The sequence below is a fragment of the Thamnophis elegans genome, chromosome Z (genome assembly GCF_009769535.1).
Source record: "Thamnophis elegans isolate rThaEle1 chromosome Z, rThaEle1.pri, whole genome shotgun sequence".
Classification (NCBI taxonomy): Eukaryota; Metazoa; Chordata; class Lepidosauria; order Squamata; family Colubridae; genus Thamnophis; species Thamnophis elegans.
Genome location: NC_045558.1, coordinates 134,079,971 through 134,099,901, shown reverse-complemented (window position 1 = coordinate 134,099,901; position 19,931 = coordinate 134,079,971). Strand labels below are relative to the sequence as shown.

Below are 19,931 nucleotides of genomic sequence, written 5' to 3'. Positions count from 1 at the left end.
AATAAGACACTGTCTTATTTTCAGGAAAACATGGTAGATAGGTAGGTAGGAAGATAGATAGATAGATAGATAGATAGATAGATAGATAGATAGATAGATAGATGGATGGATGGATGGATGGATGGATGGATGGATGGATGGATGGATGGATGGATGGATGGATGGATGATGCGTGGGTGGGCAGACAGACAGATCATTTAGACATATATATATATATATATATATATATATATATATATATATATATATATATGATTGATATGTATAAAAGAAATATATGTACACATAGATTTATATAAGATGTATTGTATATACATTAGTACATTAATAGAGTAATATGTATAAAGAAGGCATAAATACATAGTATGTATGGACATAAGAGGGATTGTAGGTAAATTAATATATTAATATATTAATAGACTATTATGTATAAAATAAATATATGTACACAGCAGTGGTGGGATTCAAATAATTTACTAACCAGTTCTCTGCCCTAATGACCAGCTGGATAGGCTGGGCTCGGTGGTCATGTGATCATGTAAGCATGGCCAAGTCAATGTCACTCAGGTCGATGGGCACTTCACCTTAGTTGTTACAATGGTAATAAGGGTTAACTGGAGAGGTAGTTTCTGTAAGCAGGGCAATAAAGATTAGGCTAGAAACAACCCCAGAATGTTTCCTTCCTGCCTTCCTTACAGGATTAGCCCTGTAAAGTGGGAAAAAACAAAATATTTCTTCCAACAACCGTTTCTCCGAATTGCTTAGATGATAATTGTATTAAAAAACTGGGGGAAAAAAACAGTTCAATATTTTTTTTAATTTTTTTTTTTTTAAGTGTAGACAAATAGCTCCTTTCATACAAACTAGGCCAGGGGTGTGAAACTCAATGCCTAGGGGCCGGATCTGCCTGCAGGGTGCTTAGATCTGGACCAGCCTGCCGTCTAAACACCTGCTTCTCACCCAAGAAACCTCTTCAGCTTCTCCCTACCATCCAGTTAGAATCGAAGAAGCTTCTTGGATAAGAAGTGAGATGCCTTCAAAGGAAAAAAACCCAGAAAGCCCAGTTGCCCCTTGAAAAAGCACCTTTGTATCTCAACCACGATACTCTTACAATAATGCTAGTATTTTTCTGAGGAGCGAAATGTGTTGAAATAGACTGTAGTTCTGCATACTCTTGTCAAGGGTGCAGAGATCTGCATGCAGCCGTCACATATGGAAAATTATGTCAAGAATTCTATCAAGGAAAACAACAGCCAAGATTTTATTTTCCATATTAACTTTCCTTGAGAAGTAATTGAGTAATATATTCTGATGTTCTTCTAAATTGTCATTTGGACCATGATTGGATCATGGGATGGACATGTAGGTGCTGGGCAGGGACTTGAACTTTCTTTTGGGTGGGGAAAACATGGGAACTTTCAGATTCAAGTTTTCCCAGATGTGCCAATATGACATCTCTAATCAAATGGAACTTTGAGGAAACTCAAGCTTTGGAGTCTTCTTCCATTAGGGGTGTTACTTGGAACCATGACACATGAATTTCCTTATAGAGGAATGCGTTCTGGAGCATAATGATTTATTTTTGGTGGTTCAACATCAGTTTTTACAGCAACTAACTATTGGTAGCCCTCAGAGTACAACCGTCATGGCTATTCTACTATGCATTTTCTATTGTGGGGAAATAGGAGGAGGGATTGTAGGAGTGAGATGTGATGTAGCCATAGCAACATTCTTTCTAGGAAGCCAAGGTCATCCTTTGTCTTTTCACCTCTGCACCTGACCGGAACTAGATGGGTAGAACTGCCAGCATGGGAGTGGAAGATTGGACTATGTGATGGACTTGTGGGTGTAGGGGCAAGATCTTGAGCTTTCAACTGGGTGGAAAACCCAGGAAGGTTTCAGATTCGGGTTTGAACTGAATTGAATTGAATTGAATTTATTATATTTCTATGCTGCCCTTTTCCCCAAAGGTGACTCAGGGTGGCTCACAATCCAAGTCAAGGAGGGGGGTACAAATAAGGAATAAAAAAGATGAACAGAACAATACACAATTTAAAAGGACACAACAACCATACCATTCGAGGGGAGACAAAAGCTCATTAGCCCCAGGCCTGTCAGAACAACCAGGTTTTAAGGGCTTTGTGGAAGGCCTGGAGGGTGGTGAGGGTTCGAATGTCCACGGGAAGCTCGTTCCAGAGGTCCGGAGCAGCCACAGAGAAGGCTCTCCTCCGGGTGATCGCCAGTCAGCATTGGCCGGCAGATGGAATTCGGAGGAGGCTTAATCTGTGGGATCTGATCGGTCTATTGGAGGTAATTGGCAGCAGGTGGTCTCTCAAGTACCCAGGTCCAATACCATGAAGGGCTTTATAAGTGACGACTAGCGCCTTGAAGAGTATCCGAAGACCAATAGGCAGCCAGTGCAGCTCGCGAAGGATAGGTGTAACGTGGGTGAACCGAGGTGCACCCACGATCGCTCGCGCGGCTGCATTCTGGACAAGCTGAAGTCTCTGAATGCTCTTCAAGGGCTGCCCCATGTAGAGCACATTGCAGTAGTCTAGTCTTGAGGTCACAAGGCCATGAGTGACTGTTGTGAGGGCCTCCCGGTTCAGGTAGGGACGCAACTGGTGCACCAGGCGAACCTGGGCAAATGCCCCCCTGGTCACAGCCGACAAGTGGTGTTCAAAAGTCAGCTGTGGGTCCAGGAGGACTCCCAAATTGCGAACCCTGTCTGAGGGGCATACTGTTTGACCCCCCCAGCCTGAGAGATGGAAAACCTGGCCAATTAGTGGGAGGGAAACACACCAGCCACTCGGTCTTATCCGGATTGAGCAAGCTTGTTAACCCCCTCAAGGCACTGGCACATCACGTCAACCACTTCACTGAGTTGGCACGGGGCGGACAGATACAACTGTGTATCGTCCACATACTGATGGTATTTTATCCCATGCCGTCGAATGATCTCACCCAGCGGCTTCATGTAGATATTAAACAGGAGGGGGGACAGGACTGAACCCTGCGGCACCCCATAATTCAGGGGCCTAGGGGTCGATCTCTGCCCTCCGACCAACACTGACTGCGACCTGTCTGAGAGATAAGAGGAGAACCACTGTAGGACAGTGCCTCCCACCCCCACCTCCCACAGTCATCGCAGAAGGATACCATGGTCGATGGTATCGAAGGCCGCTGAGAGGTCAAGGAGCACTAGGACGGAGGGATGACCCCCCCATCCCTGGCTCTCCAGAGATCATTGGTCAGCGCGACCAAAGCGGTTTCCGTGCTGTAGCAAGGCCTAAATCCCGACTGAAAGGGATCTAGATAATCAGTTTCCTCCAAGGACCGCCGGAACTGAAAGGCCACCACTTTCTCAACAACCTTCCCCACAAAGGGGAGGTTGGAGACTTGACGATAGTTATTTAAAACAGCTAGAAGCCAAGGATGGCTTCTTCAGAAGGGGTCTCACCACCGCTGCCTTTAAAGTGGGGGGAAAGAACCACTCCCGAAGGGAGGTGGTAACAACCACCTGGATCCAGCCCCGTGTCACCTCCCTGCTGTTAGCAACCAGCCAGGAGGGGCACGGGTCCAGCACACATGTGGAGGCACTTACGGCTCCCATGGCCTTGTCCACTTCCTCAGGGGTAACAACTTGAAAATCAATCCAGTGATGTCTATCCAGATTCTCCCCTGGTGCCTCGGCTGGCTTTGCGCAATTGGAGTCCAGGTCCGCCCAAAGCCGAGCAACTTTATCTGCGAGAAATTGGATGTATTCCTCAGCTCTGCCTTGCAAAGGGTTGCTCATATCCCTCCTGTTCAGGAGGGAACGGGTTATCCTGAACAAGGCGGCTGGGCGCGACTCAGCAGAAGCTATCAGAGAGGCAATACATGTTCTTTTTGTCGTCCTAATTGCCCGAAGGTAGACTCTGATGCTGGATGTTAAAAGTGCTCGGTCTGACTCAGACTTACTGGATCTCCATCGTTGCTCTAGGCATCTCTTTCGGCGCTTCATCTCCCGGAGTTCCTCAGTAAACCAAGGAGCCCTCCTGGATCCACTGCCTCAGATTGGCCATAAAGGTGCAATCCGGTTAAGAGCCTCTGCCGCTGTTGAATTCCAGGCAGCAACCAGAGTCTCCGCTGGACTGCGGGCGAGGGTATCAGGAACAACACCAAGCTCCGTCTGAAAGCCCAAAGGGTCCATAAGGTGCCTGGGGTGGAACCACCTAATCGGTTCCTCCTCCCTACAGTGTGGGTTTGGTCTCCGAAAGTCAAGCCTCAGTAGGTAGTGGTCCGATCATGACAGGGGTAAGATCTCACTACCCCTCAAACCAAGATCACAACTCCACTGCTCCGAGAGGAATATGAGGTCGAGCGTGTTACCTGCCAAGTGAGTTGGGCCCCGAATTACTTGGGCCAAGCCCATGGCCATCATGGAAGCCATGAACTCCTGCACTCCATCAGAGTGTTAGCCGAGCGAAGGCAAATTGAAGTCCCCCAGAACCATAAGCCTGGGGAACTCAATTGCCAGCTCAGCTACTGACTCGAGGAGCAAGGGGAAGGCTGCTGCAACACTGTTGGGAGGCAGGTATGTTAACAGCAAGCCCACTTGACCCTTGAGGTCCAACTTCGCCAGCAAGGACTCACACACGACAAGCTCCGGAGCAGGGAACCTATGAGGAGCTAGAGACTCTCGGATAACAATAGCCACACCCCCACCCCTTGGCTGGGATCACGGCTGATGAAGCACCTGAAAACCCTCTGGGCACATCTCCAGGAGGGGGACCCCTCCCTCTGGGCCCAGCCAGGTTTCAGTAATACATGCCAGGTCTGCCCCCTCGTCTAAAATTAGATCCCGGACGAGGGGAGCCTTGTGAACTACAGACCTGGCATTTAGCGACAGCAGCCTGAGACCAGGGTCCTGATTACTCATGCCATCTGGCCTTGGAGTGGGACTCATAGGGCCGGAAGGAGGGATCTCTGTGACGTAATGAGCCCTCCTTCCCCGGTAATGGCCAGCCCTAAACTCCCCGCCATATCTGCCCCTCCCTATTAAGACCGTAATGTTCCGGCCCACTCCCATGTCCGTGGTCCCTCCACCCACCCCCATAGCCCCTGCATTTCCCGACAGGCCCTTCAAATCAGTCATCCTGAGATTGGGAATAGGCCCAGATCCCCCAACACGTCTGCGAAGCACTCAGTGTGGGGGAACCCAGTTCCCATCCCAATCCTCGCTTACACACCCAAGCACTCACTCACTCACACCCCCACAAAAATTTAAAAATACAACAATATAATATAAAAGGAGAATTACACAAGTTAAAAAGTGGGATCATTCACTTACAATCATACACATCCACACTACTTACAGAGAAAATTGCACAGGTATAAAAGATGATAAAATAAGCGAACAAATCTGTACATAGAGACATAAAGTCCATAGAGCGACAGCACAATAGACCGGTCAAAGCCGGCACGATATGAGGGAGCTAAAGTGACCTCTTTCTCTAAAGGTCTGGTATAGGAGAAGTAATAGTCGAGATGGCTAGGATAAAGTTCCTGAGGTAGTAGTGGACGATGATAGCCACGGTAATAGACGCAGTCCGGGGGGAGAGATGCAGAACTAAAAGTCCAACAGGCTAAGTCCATAAAGATGAAACGTAATTGGAGGAGCCAGCTAGGGTAGATGATAAGGATGGTAAACAGAGAAGCCCCCCCCCCCAGCCACAGAGAAGGGCAAACAGGGGGGGCCTTGCACGCCCAATAAGATGGAAAGACGGCTGTTGCAGATTGAAAGGCACTGGGTGGGGGGAAGGTTCAGGAGGGAAGTAATGGCGGCTATAAACTAGGGTTTTCCACAGATGTGCCAACATGTCTCTCTTAATAAATTGGAACTTTGAGGAATACATTTTCTTGGACTCTGATTTAATTTTGGATGACATTTGGAACCCTGACAACCTGCCAATTTTGGACATACTGCACAGGCAGTCCTCAGCTTACAACAGTAATGACCATTCAAAGTTACAAAAGCACTGAAAAAAGTGACTTATGGCCGTTTTACACTGTTATGACCATTGATCATATGTTCATGTGATCAAAATTCAGATGGTTCATCCTTATGACCATTGCTGTGTCCCAAAGTGATACAATCTCCTTTTGCGACCTTCTGACAAGCCAGGTCCATGGGGAAGCCAGGTTTCCTTAACAACAAGGTAACTTACTTATCCACTGCAGTGATTCACTGCAGTAATTCACTTAACAACTGAGGCAAGAAAGGTCATAAAATGGAGCAAAATTCACAATGAATGTCTCACTTAACAACAGAAAAGTTGGGCGTAACTGTGGTCGTAAGTCAAGGAGTGCCTATCAAAATGGTCACCAATCAGGTCAGTCTCATGACCGACCCCTTTTTGCAGTGGTTGTTGTTCTGGCCCCCATCTTGTCTGTTCAGAAACGAAAGCAAACAGAACGTTCAAAGCAATGTTTTTATCAGTCCCAGCTCTTGCTGGCTGCGAGCCCCAAAATAAACACAGATAAATGCTCTGGCAAAAGTCCTAACTCATAAACTGCTACAAAACAGGATTATATAAATCAAGTCACTTATCCAAGTGTTTTTCTCGATTGGAAACAGGATTATATAAATCAAGTCACTTATTCAAGTGCTTTTCTCGATGGTTGCACACGAACGAAGAATGTTGACTAAAACAGAAACGGAACGTTGACATCTGCAATCAGGGCGTGGCACCATCAGTCTTTTATCTGCAGGAGGAGATCCTAACGAGCAACAGCTGCTCGTTATCATCTTCTGTGAGTCTTCAAATCTTCCTTACATTGGTCAGCCCTTCTCCTGCGTGCATCCCAAAACAACTCACAGGAGGTTTCTGTGTCAGCCTCTCTCACTAATCCAAGACTCAGTCATTACCTGAGGACCAATTAGTCTCTCTGAGCCCTGCTCAGAGTCAGAACCCTGTCCAGGACCCTCCGCCTCCTCCAGGCCTGACTCATAGGGCCCCTCACTGTCAGAGTCTAATAGCAGCTCCAAAGGCTCCTGCCGAGCCACAACAGGTTGTTATGTGAATACTAAAGTCATTAAGTGAACTCATGATTCACCATAGGCCTGGCTTTGTTGAAAATTGGAAATCACTGCCAGCTTTCAGCAAAAACTATCATAAAACACTTGGATTGCTATAAACAGGTAGAGGATAATTAATTAGATCAATAACTAATTGTTCTCTTCAATTGTTATGTCTGAACTTTCAAGCTAGTCTATTGTTGAAAATAATTGTGCCCCAGTTGAATTTCTGAAGATCATAATTGCCTTTCTCCTAAGTTAGCAATATTCTAAAATAATACTCAATGGAATTTGATGGAACACTCAACATCATTCCTTTCCCCAATGCTGGATAATGAAGACATTGTGTTCAATAAACACACAACATTTAAAAGATGTCATGGGAGAAATATAGCAATGTTGCAGCAGGATACATGAGTGTCTAATTCTCCATTCCAAACAGAGAGTCCATATCTTCAAAGAATCCATAATATCTCCATAATATACTGCATCTTCCGTAGACGAGAAAGGGAGAGAACATCTAATCCGAATTAAGAAGGAATCAATGCAATATCTTACAAAACTAGAATACAGAAGCTTACCACAAGCGAACAATTTACAACAGCTGATCCCATTTTTGGAATTTGTGAAATCTTATTTTGTTATTCACGCAATTCATTCTCTCCGATATCATTTTGGAAAGTAACCTTAACATCTCTCACAAAACCCCGCCCCAGCATTTTCAATTTGGTTGAAGATCTCCTGGCTGCAACTGGGGAAAAAATGCAGTCTGCTTTTCATAAAATGCCCAAGAGCAGTTGAACGGCATGTTATAAAGCTAAACATCGGAAACTACTAAGTAAATGGAATGGTCTCCTTGTTGCTATTAGTTGCGAAGTTGTCTCCGACCCATCACGACCCCAAGGCAACGTTCCTCCAGGCCTTCCTGTCCTCTACCATCCTCTGGATTCAATTTAAGCTCACGCCGGCTGCTTCAGTGACTCCAGCCAGCCACCTCATTCTCTGTCGTCCCCTTCTTCTTTTGACATCAATCGTTCCCAGCATTAGGCTCTTCTCCAATGAGTCCTTCCTTCTCATTAGGTGGCCAAAGAATTTGAGCTTTATCTTCAGGATCTGGCCTTTTAAAGAGCAGTAGGGGGTTGATCTCCTTTAGGACTGACTGGTTTGATCGCCTTGCAGTCCAAGGGACTCACAGGAGTCTTCTCCAGCACTCATGGTCTCCTTAGTATTGTGTTATGACCAATGATTGATTGTTATGATTTACGATTAAAATGTTTGGAATATCACTTATTTGTATCTTCTGCAGACCATATCTAGTCGAAAAACACAACATTATGGTAAGGCAAATAGTAATAGATACCAGATACTTTTCAAATTTGTAGATATTCAGGGGTGCCAAAGGGAATTTGCTAAATAAGTTTCACTTCAAGATATTTTCCTAGAAGCATCCATTTCTTAGCAAAAGGGCCTGCTCACAATTTTTGTAGTTAGATGATAGAGAGATAGGAAATAAAAAGTAAAAATAATAGGTCTCTGAGCAATACATTGAATATTGATTTAACATTTTTCTAAACATGTATTGTATGTAATGCCCCCATAACATATGACAGAAAGAGGGTGATGTAACATTGTTTTATAGATCTGGGAGGGGGGAAACACCACAGCATAGTAAGTGAATTCAAGCCCTACAAAATGCACAGAACCAGTCAGGGATGTCTATCCAATAGGAAATATCTCCAGACAACTGGCCTCTTAGAGTAGCTCATTCAGCAAAGACATCAAGGATATAGAAGAATAACTGACACATGGAATGTCCAAATCAATCAGCTCCACATGACTTTATCCTTTCTGGATTTCCATATCCAGAAGGGTTCAAGTTACCCTTGCTGCTGTTCTTCTCCATCATGTTTGCTCTCACCCTTACTGGAAATTCTCTAATTATCTTGGTGGTGATCTCTGACCTTCAGCTGCACAAGCCCATGTACTGGTTCCTCTGTCATCTCTCCGTCCTGGACATGGCCTTCTCAGCCGTGGTGGTCCCCAAAGTGATTGCAGGGTTCAGTTCCAGTGGGAAAGTCATCTCCTTTGCCGGTTGCGTTACACAGGTATTGTTTCTGAACTCTTTTGGATGTGCAGAATCTTTTCTTTACACCTTGATGGCTTATGACCGCTTCTTGGCCATTTGTAAACCACTCCACTATACCAACATCATGAGTTGGAAGGTCTGTCTCATTCTCTCCTTGGGTACCATAATTGGAGGCAGCCTCAACTCTTCATTTCTGACATCACTCACCTTTCATTTGCCTTATGGAGAGAACAACTATATTGATTATGTTTTCTGTGATGTTCCATCCATTCTGAAGCTGGCTTGTGTTGATGTAAAATTCAGTGGATTGATGATCATCATTTACATGGGTATCATTGGAATGGCCTGCTTTGTCCTCATCCTGGCATCTTATGCTTACATCATTGCAGCCATTTTGAAAATTAGTAGCAGTGAAGGACGACACAGAGCCTTCTCTACTTGCACTGCCCATCTAACTGTGGTGTTCATATACTACCTGCCTGTGTTTTATCGTTATTTGAGGCCAGATTCTCATGACTCCATGGATAGTGTGGTAAGCATGTTCTACACCACCATCACCCCTTTGTTGAACCCATTGATATATACACTTAGGAACAAGGAGATGAAAACTGCTCTGGTGAAACTCTGTAGTGGGAATCCAGAGTGAACAATATGAAGTACATCTACCTTTTATGTTTTATAAAGAAACATGATGCATTGTCAAGTTGAAAAGTCTGTAGAGATTCTCAGCCATCCAGGTCATGGTTCTCCCAAAAACCCCATGGGGGGGAGGTTGTCCAGGAGGCAAGGGACTTTCTTGTTTTTTTCTTTTGAGGATGTTTTGCTTCTCATCCAAGAAGCTTCTTCAGGTCTGACACGACAGTGAGGAATTGAACGATTTATATTCCTTGCAGACAGCTGTTCATTGGCATCCTTTTAGACAGTCATTGAGGCTGCTTGGGGGTTTATCGGTGTCCATGTGGTCACCTGAGTAGTGCTCCTGGTTCCTGTAGTCTGCATTTTTTCCTCTTGAAAACCATCCATACTCTCACACCATTCAAAAGATGTTCATTCCAAATTGTATAGCTAAAGGTCTGTATAGGTTCTCAGTCATCCAGTCATCTATGTTTGTTCCAAAGGTCCTCTTTTAGGAAGCAACTGGACTTTCTTGGTTTTTCTTTTGTCAAGTTTACACCATCATTTCAGGATGGAAATCTGAGGTATTTTATGGATCTATTGAAAGTTTCTAATGACCACTCTTAAAGTATGGATATAGCTAGTCAAATTTCATAGAAAGCCACAAGGAACTCATGGGAAGTTTGGGGATGAATCTTGCACTGTGTCCTACTTAATCTAGGAGTTGAAGATGATCTGCTTAGAGGTGTAAAGAATCAGTATCATAAGTTGGATCAATGGTCCTTCCACCTGCAGGTGGTTTCAAGAGAAAGCTTGAGCAGATGCTCAGGAAAGCACCTGAGATGTGAGCCATTTTGAAGGAAGCCTAAAGTTTAAAAAGCAACCATTCCCTTTAGATGCTGCTTTCTTCTTCTCCTAGGGAAGTTCTCATCCAACCAGACCTTGAAAAACAGTGGTTGACAAAGTTCTTTTTCAGCCAGCTTCTGTGAGCTCTACGAACTTTGACACGGAAGAAGAAGAATTCCATCAAATCAACCGCTCCACTCTCTCTCATTAGACTATTTGACATTTCACACTGTCTCCTACAAGGCCTGTGTGAATTGTTTCAACTCCTACGCTCAAAACGACGCTATAGAGCACTGCACACCAGACCAACTAGAGACAAGGACAGTTTTTTTCCCAAAACGCCATCACTCTGCTAAAAAATAATTCCATCAAAACTATCAAACTGTTTACTAAGTCTGCATTATTATTACTATTAATCTTCTCATTGTTCCTATCACCCATCTCCTCCCACTTATGACTGTATGACTGAAACTCTGTTGCTTGTATCCTTACAATTTATATTGATATTGATTGTTTCCTGATTGCTTATTTGTACCCTGTGACTATCATTAAGTGTTGTACCTTATGATTCATGATGAATGTATCTTGTCTTTTTCTGTACACTGAGAGCATCTGTACCAAAGACAAATTCCTTGTGTGTGCCATCACACTTGGCCAATAAAGAATTCTATTCTATTCTATTCTACACTATTCTATTCTATTCTATTCTATTCTATTGAATTCTTTCCTGGGTCTGCTGAAATCTTCTATTGAGCTCTTTTAAAGTATGGATATACTGAAGGGGGCATTCACCACTGGAGATGACTGACAGGGTAAGAAAATTTTATCCCCATCCTGTCCATCTCTCTTAGTTTTAGTTTGAGTACAGTTTTTAATATTTTAATCTGTGCAGTTTTAACGTTTTAATATTTTTATTATGTTTTTACTTGTTTTACAGCCTGTAAGCTGCCCAGAGTCACCTTGTAAAGGAAATGGGAGGCATAAAAATGAGAGAGAGGGGGGAGAGGGAGGGAGGGAGAGAGATGATAAATGATTGAAAGATAGATAGATTCCATCGGCCAGCCAGTGTCGGCTGGCAACTACAAGGAGGAGAGCCTTTTCTGTAGTAGCTCCGACCCTTTGGAACAAGCTCCCCGTGGAGATTCGTACTCTCACCACCGTCCAGGCCTTCCGCATAGCCCTTAAGACCTGGCTAGCCCGTCAGGCCTGGGGACAAAGATAGCCGCCCCTCCCGCATTCTAACCATTGCACCACCATACCACCACTGCACCACTAAGAATTTTACAGTCAGCCTATTTCCCTCAACAATCTGGGGCCTCATTTTACTGACCTCAGAAGGATCGAAGGCTGAGTCAACCTTGAGCTGGTGAGACTTGAACTGCCGAACTGTTGGTAATCAATAGTCAGCAGAATTAGTCTGCAGTACTTGTAACCACTGCATCCCCACAGCTCAAATAAAATGATCAGATCAGTCAATTCCTTTCAGAGTTTTGTGAAATAAATCAGAGAAAAGGATGTTCATGGATTTTAAATTGAGGACAACATTATGATTGATCAAGGGGAAAGCAGAAATTATTTCTATGCATTTAGAGGAAGAAAAAGAAGTAATTCACCAAAATGACTTTGGGAATCAGCTCTGGAATAAAATCATTGTTCTGAATTAATTCACATTAGGATCCATGGGATCTTAACATGGCTAATTGATCTCTTTTGATTGTTCTGTGTGCAAACTTTCAAACTTACTAATTGTTTGAAAATAATTGTTCCCCAGTGGACTTTCTGGCAATCGTAATTGCCTTTCTCTTAAATCAGCCACATTTCAAAATAACATTTAGGGAATAAGGACAGAACATTCACTAACAATGTTATAGAAAGAGATGACAACAGAAGAGTTGTCCTACCTGGGGGCATGAAGATGTATGACTCTGACTACTTCTTCACTGCACATTGAAAGATCTCCATGAAACTGGGGAAGATCTCTCACGGCTTGGTGGAGACTTGAAATACTACAAAGATCTATTTCATAATAATTGATTTATTGGGGGGAGTGTTGTAGATTGTAATTACCTTGGTAAGGGTTTTTTTTTGCTATTAATTATGCCAACTAAAGCTTGGAAAGAAAACATGAGATCTTCCACTTGATGTTCACCTAAGGATTCTTTCTTGGAGCAACTCAAAGTATGTCAGCATATAGTATAGCTTTAATTGCCATTGTACATCATGTATAGAACAAAGCTGGTTTTAGCCTCACTGGTGAAATCCATGACAATAAATACAAACAACATAAATAGTATAAAGAATAATCCCTATGCAAGTAATGTGGGGGGGGGAAGAGAAAGAAATAAAAACTAGCCATAAGTTTCCATGTGTGTGTGTGTGTGTGTGAGTGTGTGTGTGTGTGTGTGTTTGTAGTGATTGTGTGTGTTTGAGAGTCTGACAGCCCAAGGATAGAAACCATTTTTAAACCTATTTGTTTGGCTGGCTATGCTTTGATGTCTTCTGCCTGATGGTAGAAGTGCAAAGAGACACGGGCCAGGGTGTGAATCATATCTGAGTATCTTCCTTACTCTGCTAAAGCAGCAAGACATGGCAATGTCACCCAGTGGTTTTAGAGGGCAACCAATGGTTTCTTGTGCCAAATCAATCACTCTCTGTAGTGCCTTCCTGTCTGCAGCAGTTAAATCAGCATACCATATTGTAATGCAGTATGTGAGGACACTTTCTATCGTGGACCGATAGAAAGAGTTCATCAACCATTGTTCCACCTGATTTTTTCGCAGGAGTCTAAGGAAATGAAGCCTGTTGGGCCTTCCCAATCACCAAGGGTGTGTTGTTTTTCCAGGTGAGATCTTGACTAATAATCACTCCCAAGAATTTAAAAGAGGCAACCCTTTCAAATTGATGTGTCCATCAAAAGAAAGTTCATTTGTTTTCCACAAAGGGTCCGGGGAAGCTGAGAAAGGGAATTAAATACAAGTTCACCTCCTAATAATTCAGGGTTTTCCACTTCCTCTTGCAAATGTTGTGCTAGAAATTGTGTCAATTCAACCTTTTCAATCGATTTCACATCCTAGCCATTTGAAAAGAGAAATATATTGGATCACTTCTCCCTCAAGAGTTTTTTGTTTGTTTGTTTATATTTATTTATTTATTTATTTATTTATTTATTTATTTAAATTCCACAGAAACCCTGGACAGGATACATCGTACAAATTACAATGTTGAAATAGGTCTGTGTAGTGGCAAATGATGGGTATAAAATCTAAAAACTCAGCCCTACCATTCAATTTCCCACCAGCAAGCATGATGGAAAAGAAGAGAAATGGATTGAGTCTCTCCTTCCTCCAAATTGTATTGATTCATCATATTTAAAACCATAAATATGGTTGCGCAGTGGCGCAGTGGTTAAATGCAGCACTGCAGGCTACTGCTAGATCAGCAGGTCAGCGGTTCAAATCTCACCGGCTCAGGGTTGACTCAGCCTTCCATCCTTCCGAGGTGGGTAAAATGAGGACCCAGATTGTTGGGGGCAATATGCTGACTCTCTGTAAACCGCTTAGAGAGGCCTGAAAGGCCTATGAAGCGGTATATAAGTCTACTGCTATAAAGAGACTCTGGACATTTGTACATCATACAAATTACAACATTGGAATAGATCTGTGAAGAGGTGAACAACGTCCCAAAAATCTATGTGCAATAGCTGGATTCCATGCTGTGCGATGATCGATGAATCTTCTGGGCTCTCAACAGAGTTATTAAAAAGGTATATTTGGCTAACCCAAATTATTTTTCACATTGATTTTATGTCCCCTAGCTATCCCTACAAGGTGGCTCTGGGCCCCATCATCATTTGAGGATGGACATTTTTCAACTTGTATATGGAGTGTGGATGTGCATATAAGAAATTTGAGTGGGGTCTTGTCCTTCGTATTTTTACATGAGATGCTTTCTAATAGAAGCATCTATGCTTCTGAAAAGAAGGACAAGGGGAGGCATGATAGCACTGTTCCAATATCTCAGGGGCTGCCACAAAGAAGAGGGAGTCAAACTATTTTCCAAAGCACTTGAGGGCAGGACAAGAAACAATGGGTGGAAACTAATCAAGGAGAGAAGCAACCTAGAACTAAGGAGAAATTTCCTGACAGTTAGAAAAATGAATCAGTGGAACAACTTGCCTCTAGAAGTTGTGAATTCTCCAACATTTGAAGTCTTTAAGAAGATGTTGGATAACCATTTGTCTGAAGTGGTGAAGGGTTTCCTACCTAAGTAGGAGCTGCATTAGAAGACCTCTCAGGTCCCTTCCAACTCTGTCATTCTATTCTTCTATTCTATCACAGTCTGTTGTGTGTAATCAGTTCCTTCTTAAATGGGGAGGAGGGTTGCTTAGAGTAGAGATATCAAGAAGGGGAATCAAGTGCCATCCTAGAGTTTGGTGGTTTCAAGAGAAAAGTTAAACAGATTCTATGGAAAGTTTCTGAGGTGTAAGCAATGCTGAAGGAAGCCTGAGGTTTCCCGAGCACACATTCCCATCAGGAGTTGCTTTAGCCTTCTAGAGAAGTTCTGAACCTACCAGAGCTTGGTTATAGAAGTTCACTCCTTCAGCCAGTCTCAGTTAGTTCTGCTCTCTTATATTAATCAGTGGAACAACTTGCCTCCAGAAGTTGTGAATGCTCCAACACTGGAAGGTTTTAAGAAGATGATGGATAACCATTGGTCTGAAGTGGTGTAGAGTTTCTTGCCTAAGTAGGGGGTTGGATTAGAAGACCACCAAGGTCCCTTCAAATTCTGCTATTCTGTTCTGTTCTGTTCTGGTTCTGTTATACTCTACCCTACTCTACTCTAGTCTAGTCTAGTCTAGTCTACACTATTCAACAAGCTAACCAAGACATATCTCATCTGCTCCACAGGTTGGGTGAACCAAAGTAAAACAAAAGTTCTACATGGAGTGTCCAAATCAAACAGCTCCGAATGAATTTATCCTCTCTGGGTTTCCTTGTACAGAAGAATTAAAGGTCCCCTTGATTCTCTTCTTCTCCACCATGTTTGCACTCACCATTTCTGGAAATTCTATGATCATCTTGGTGGTGATCTTGGACCTTCAACTGCACAAGCCCATGTACTTGTTCCTCTGCCATCTCTCCATCCTAGACATGGCCTTCTCAGCTGTGGTGGTCCCCAAAGTGATTGCAGGCTTCAATCCCAGAGGAAAAATCATTTCTTTTCCTGGATGCGTAACGGAGGTATTCTTTTTTAACTCTGTTGGGTGTGCAGAATGTTTTCTTTACACCTTGATGGGTTATGACCGCTTCTTGGCCATCTGTAAACCGTTCCACTATGGCAACCTCATGAGCTGGAGGACCTGTCTCACCCTTTCCTTGGGTACCATAATTGGAGGCAGCCTCAATTCTGCATTTCAGACCTCTATCACTTTTCATGCACCTTATGGAGAGGACAATTATATTGACTATGTCTTCTGTGACATTCCATCCATCCTTAAGCTGGCCTGTGTGGACATAAAATTCAAAGCATTGATGTTCATTGTGGACATAAACTTCATAACTATGGCCTGCTTTCTCCTCATCCTAGCGTCTTATGCTTATATCATCGCAGCCATTTTGAAGATCACTAGCAGTGAAGGTCAACACAGGGCCTTCTCCACTTGCACTGCCCATCTTACTTTGGTGTGCATTTATTTCTTGCCGGTGTTTTATCGTTACATGAGGCCAGATTCTCAGGACTCCATGGATAGTGTGTTAAGCGTGTGCTACACCACCATCACCCCTTTGTTGAACCCACTAATATATACACTTAGGAACAAGGAGATGAAAACGGCTCTGCTGAAACTCTGGGTTGGTAATCCAGCGTAGGCAGCAGAAAGTATACAGGGGTGAGCAAACTGCGGCTCTGGAGCAGCATGTGGCTCTTTCATCCCTCTGCTGCGGCTCCCTGTCATTCAACATATGCGTCACAACTGCCAATGTGCAACACTCACCAGAACGTGATTTATTGAGCTCTTTGACCCTGGAAGGCCAACCATGGATAAATATCCAAGAAAAGAAAAGTTTCAGAAGAAAACAGAACATTTAATTCAACTAATGAATTGTGGCTACTCAGGAAATAGTCAGGCATGGGAAGGGTTTTGTGGCTCCCGGTGTTTTCTTTTCTGTGGGAAACGGGTCCAAATGGTCTTTGAATGTTTAAGATTGCCAACCCCTGCCCAAGACTGAGGTGGCGCAGTGGTTAGGGTGCAGTACTGCAGGCCACTTCAGCTGACTGTTATCTGCAGTTCAGCGGTTCTAATCTCACCGGCTCAAGGTTGACTCAGCTTTCCATCCTTCCGATGTGGGTGAAATGAGGACCCAGACTGTGGGGGCGATATGCTGACTCTGTAAACCGCTTAGAGAGGGCTGACTGCTATTGCAGTCTGAAGTCTAACTGCTGAAGTCTAACTGCTATTGCTATTGCTATAAGACATTTTTAAACATTTTTTTTAAAGAAATATGGTGAATAGTCAATTTGATGACATTATTTCCAGATGGAATTCAAAGCTAGTTTAGTTTAGTTTAGTTTAGTTTAGTTTAGTTTAGTTTAGTTTAGTGTTATTACACCTTGTATAACGAAATTAAATGCCATCTTCGGTGTGCATTATACGTATAAAAACACACATCCTTCACGTTCTATATAATTGAATTGAAAACCCCTGATATTGCATTCATATTGCACTATACAGTAGAATTCTATATAGTTACTGCTCTGAGATAGAAGCTGTTTTTCAGGCTATGTGTCCTTGTTTTTATTGTCCTGTACTGTCTGCCAGATGGCAATCATTAAAAAAATGGAGGGGGGTGCCCAGGATGTGTTGTGGCCCAGCAGGATCTGCTGGAGCTGCTGAGGGACTCAGACAGCGACAAGCCTTATGAGTCGGCCATGGAAGAGATGGAGGACCCTGGGCAGACTTCAGACTCAAAGCAGGCACCAGAGAGGCTGGTTGGCCACCAGGAGGCACCTGAGGCATGGAGTCAAGACACTTCCAATTTTACGCGGGAGAAAACCCGAATAACCAAAGACTTTTTTTTATTCAGTTCTTATTTCCTGAGAAGTCTTTGATAGCCATTTATTGGCTCTAGTGAAATTTTCTATTGACTACTCTTAAAGAACGAATATCACATTGTCAAATTACATAGCAAGCCAAAGGCGCTGGTTAGAAATATCCACATCAGCTAATTGTTTCAAAATCATGGAGTCTATTGTCCGTAGTCACTTCTTTTTTTTTAATTTGATGGGAAGGTGGAATGACTTGCTTAGAAGCAGAGGAGGATTGCTCCCAGTTCAGCCCAGATCGGGTGAACCAGTAGTAGCAGTGGCGGGAGGCTCCACCCACCCACCTGGATGCTTCTGTGGATGCGCGGAGGGCTGCCCGAACTGGTGGTAAAAAATTTGGCAACCCACCACTGCTTAGCAGTGTAAAGACAAGTAATCCCTTGTTGAAACAATGGTTCTCCTGGCTGCCTGGTGGTTTGAATAAGAAGCCTGAATACATGCTCAGGAATGTATTATGTAATAATTATATTATTATTACATAATAATAGTAATAAAATATTATTAATATGTAATTAATATGTATGTATTAATATGTAATACGTATATTAATATTATTATTATGTAAGGGATGTATTATGAATGCAGTGTGATCTAAGCATACTACACAAAATTGTCTGCTACAATGTCTTACCTGTCAATGACTTCTTCAGCTTCAACCTCAATAATACATGGGCAAACAATTGATAACAAACACCAAGGAAACTGTTCCAAACTCGATTGCAGAAAATATGACTTCAGTAACAGAATGATCAACGCTTGGAATGCTCTACCTTGACCCCGTTGGTACATCCTCAAAGCCTCATACCTTCCATGTTAAACTGTCTCCTGTGGACTTCACCCCATTCCTACGAGGTCCATAAAGGGGGCATGCATAAGTGCACCTGTGTGCTTACCATCCCTCTCCTACTGTTCCCATTTATTAGTATTAATTGCCTTTGTTTATATCCACATTTATATTTATATCTGCTATCTTGTACATGTTTGACAAATAAATAAATACATACATATGTGTGTGTGTGTGTGTGTGTGTGTGTGTTGCATTTGTTCTGATAAATAAATAAAGGAAGACTAGTATAGATCTATTTCAAGCTATTTAGCTCTCATCAGCTAGCCCTACCCTTACTGGGATTTGAACCTGGGATGTATTACATATTAGGCAGTTGTGTTATCCACTAAGCCACAGGCTCTCCTCTTTTATCAGGTAGGCCAGGGAAATAGGTATTTATTTATTTATTATTAAAAAGGCAACATTAAAAATAATGGCTTTCTGTCTGGATGGTCTCTTGGGATGAGCTGATAGACAGAGAAAGGAAGCAGTGTGCTACCTCCCATATTTGGGCATACCAGGAGTTGTGTGTACACACACACACACACACACACACACACACACACACACACACGGTACACTTTTAGTATTGCATATCCATACATTAATCAAATCCCTCCATTTCTTGCTAAAAACCTGCATCATATCCAGAACAGATTCAAATGTCATGAGATGATAGCGTGTGTTTTATCGCTAGTGATGAGCCATGACTAGAGTAGTAAGTCTAGATTAGTGTTAACAGAAGTGTAAGAATAAATCAGGAAAGAGAGAAGATGGATTGTGGATTTTACAGTGAGGACAACATTATGATTAATTAAGGGGAAAAAACAGACATTCAATCTATGCATTTTTAGAGAAGGAAAAAGATAATCGAAACAATAAGACAGAAAAAAAATGACCTGAGCAGTCAGCTCTGGAATAAAATAATCGTTCTGAATTAATTCCCAATTGGAAACAGTAGTATCTTTTTTGTTTCAAAAGTTTTTTTCTTTTAAGGCAAACATTTCATCATTCCTCAATCAGTAAGACATCAAAGTACAATTTCTTGTATATCAAAATAATTCTAGTTTACCACCAAATTCTTGTCTAGCCTAATATATACCCCTCCCTCCCTCCACCCTCTCCCCCAACCCCCCTCCACCTTCCCCCCCAACTTCCCAGAACCCGTACACGGTATGGATTTCTAACAAACACAGTCTAAAATCTATTGCGAAAAAAAAAAGAAATAAAAAAAATTAATAACATTCTACATTGACCTTAGCTTCTTCTTGCTGAACCAACTTTAAACAATTTAAATCATTTCTGATCTTAAGCATAGGCTAACTGGAATTTCTTGGTCCCATATTTATTTTGTATATAGTCAATCCATTTTTCCACTCTCGTTTATATCTCTCATT

At 42.7% G+C, this 19,931-nt stretch overlaps 2 protein-coding genes across 2 annotated transcripts; both read left to right on the top strand.

The window, feature by feature from the left end:
- Positions 1–8,865: 8,865 nt before the first annotated feature.
- LOC116521870 (olfactory receptor 10G6-like) lies at positions 8,866–9,792 on the top strand. The gene has a single exon (XM_032236518.1). It carries the CDS (start codon positions 8,866–8,868, stop codon positions 9,790–9,792), a length of 927 nt encoding a protein of 308 aa, XP_032092409.1.
- A 5,755-nt stretch (positions 9,793–15,547) lies between these two features.
- On the top strand, positions 15,548–16,474 carry LOC116521868 (olfactory receptor 10G6-like). The gene has a single exon (XM_032236517.1). The coding sequence runs from the start codon at positions 15,548–15,550 to the stop codon at positions 16,472–16,474; it is 927 nt and encodes a 308-aa protein (XP_032092408.1).
- Positions 16,475–19,931: the final 3,457 nt, after the last annotated feature.

Coding starts and splice junctions, on each gene's coding strand:
- LOC116521870 (XM_032236518.1), top strand. CDS start 8,866: ATGGAATGTCCAAATCAATCAGCTCCACATGACTTTATCCTTTCTGGA.
- LOC116521868 (XM_032236517.1), top strand. CDS start 15,548: ATGGAGTGTCCAAATCAAACAGCTCCGAATGAATTTATCCTCTCTGGG.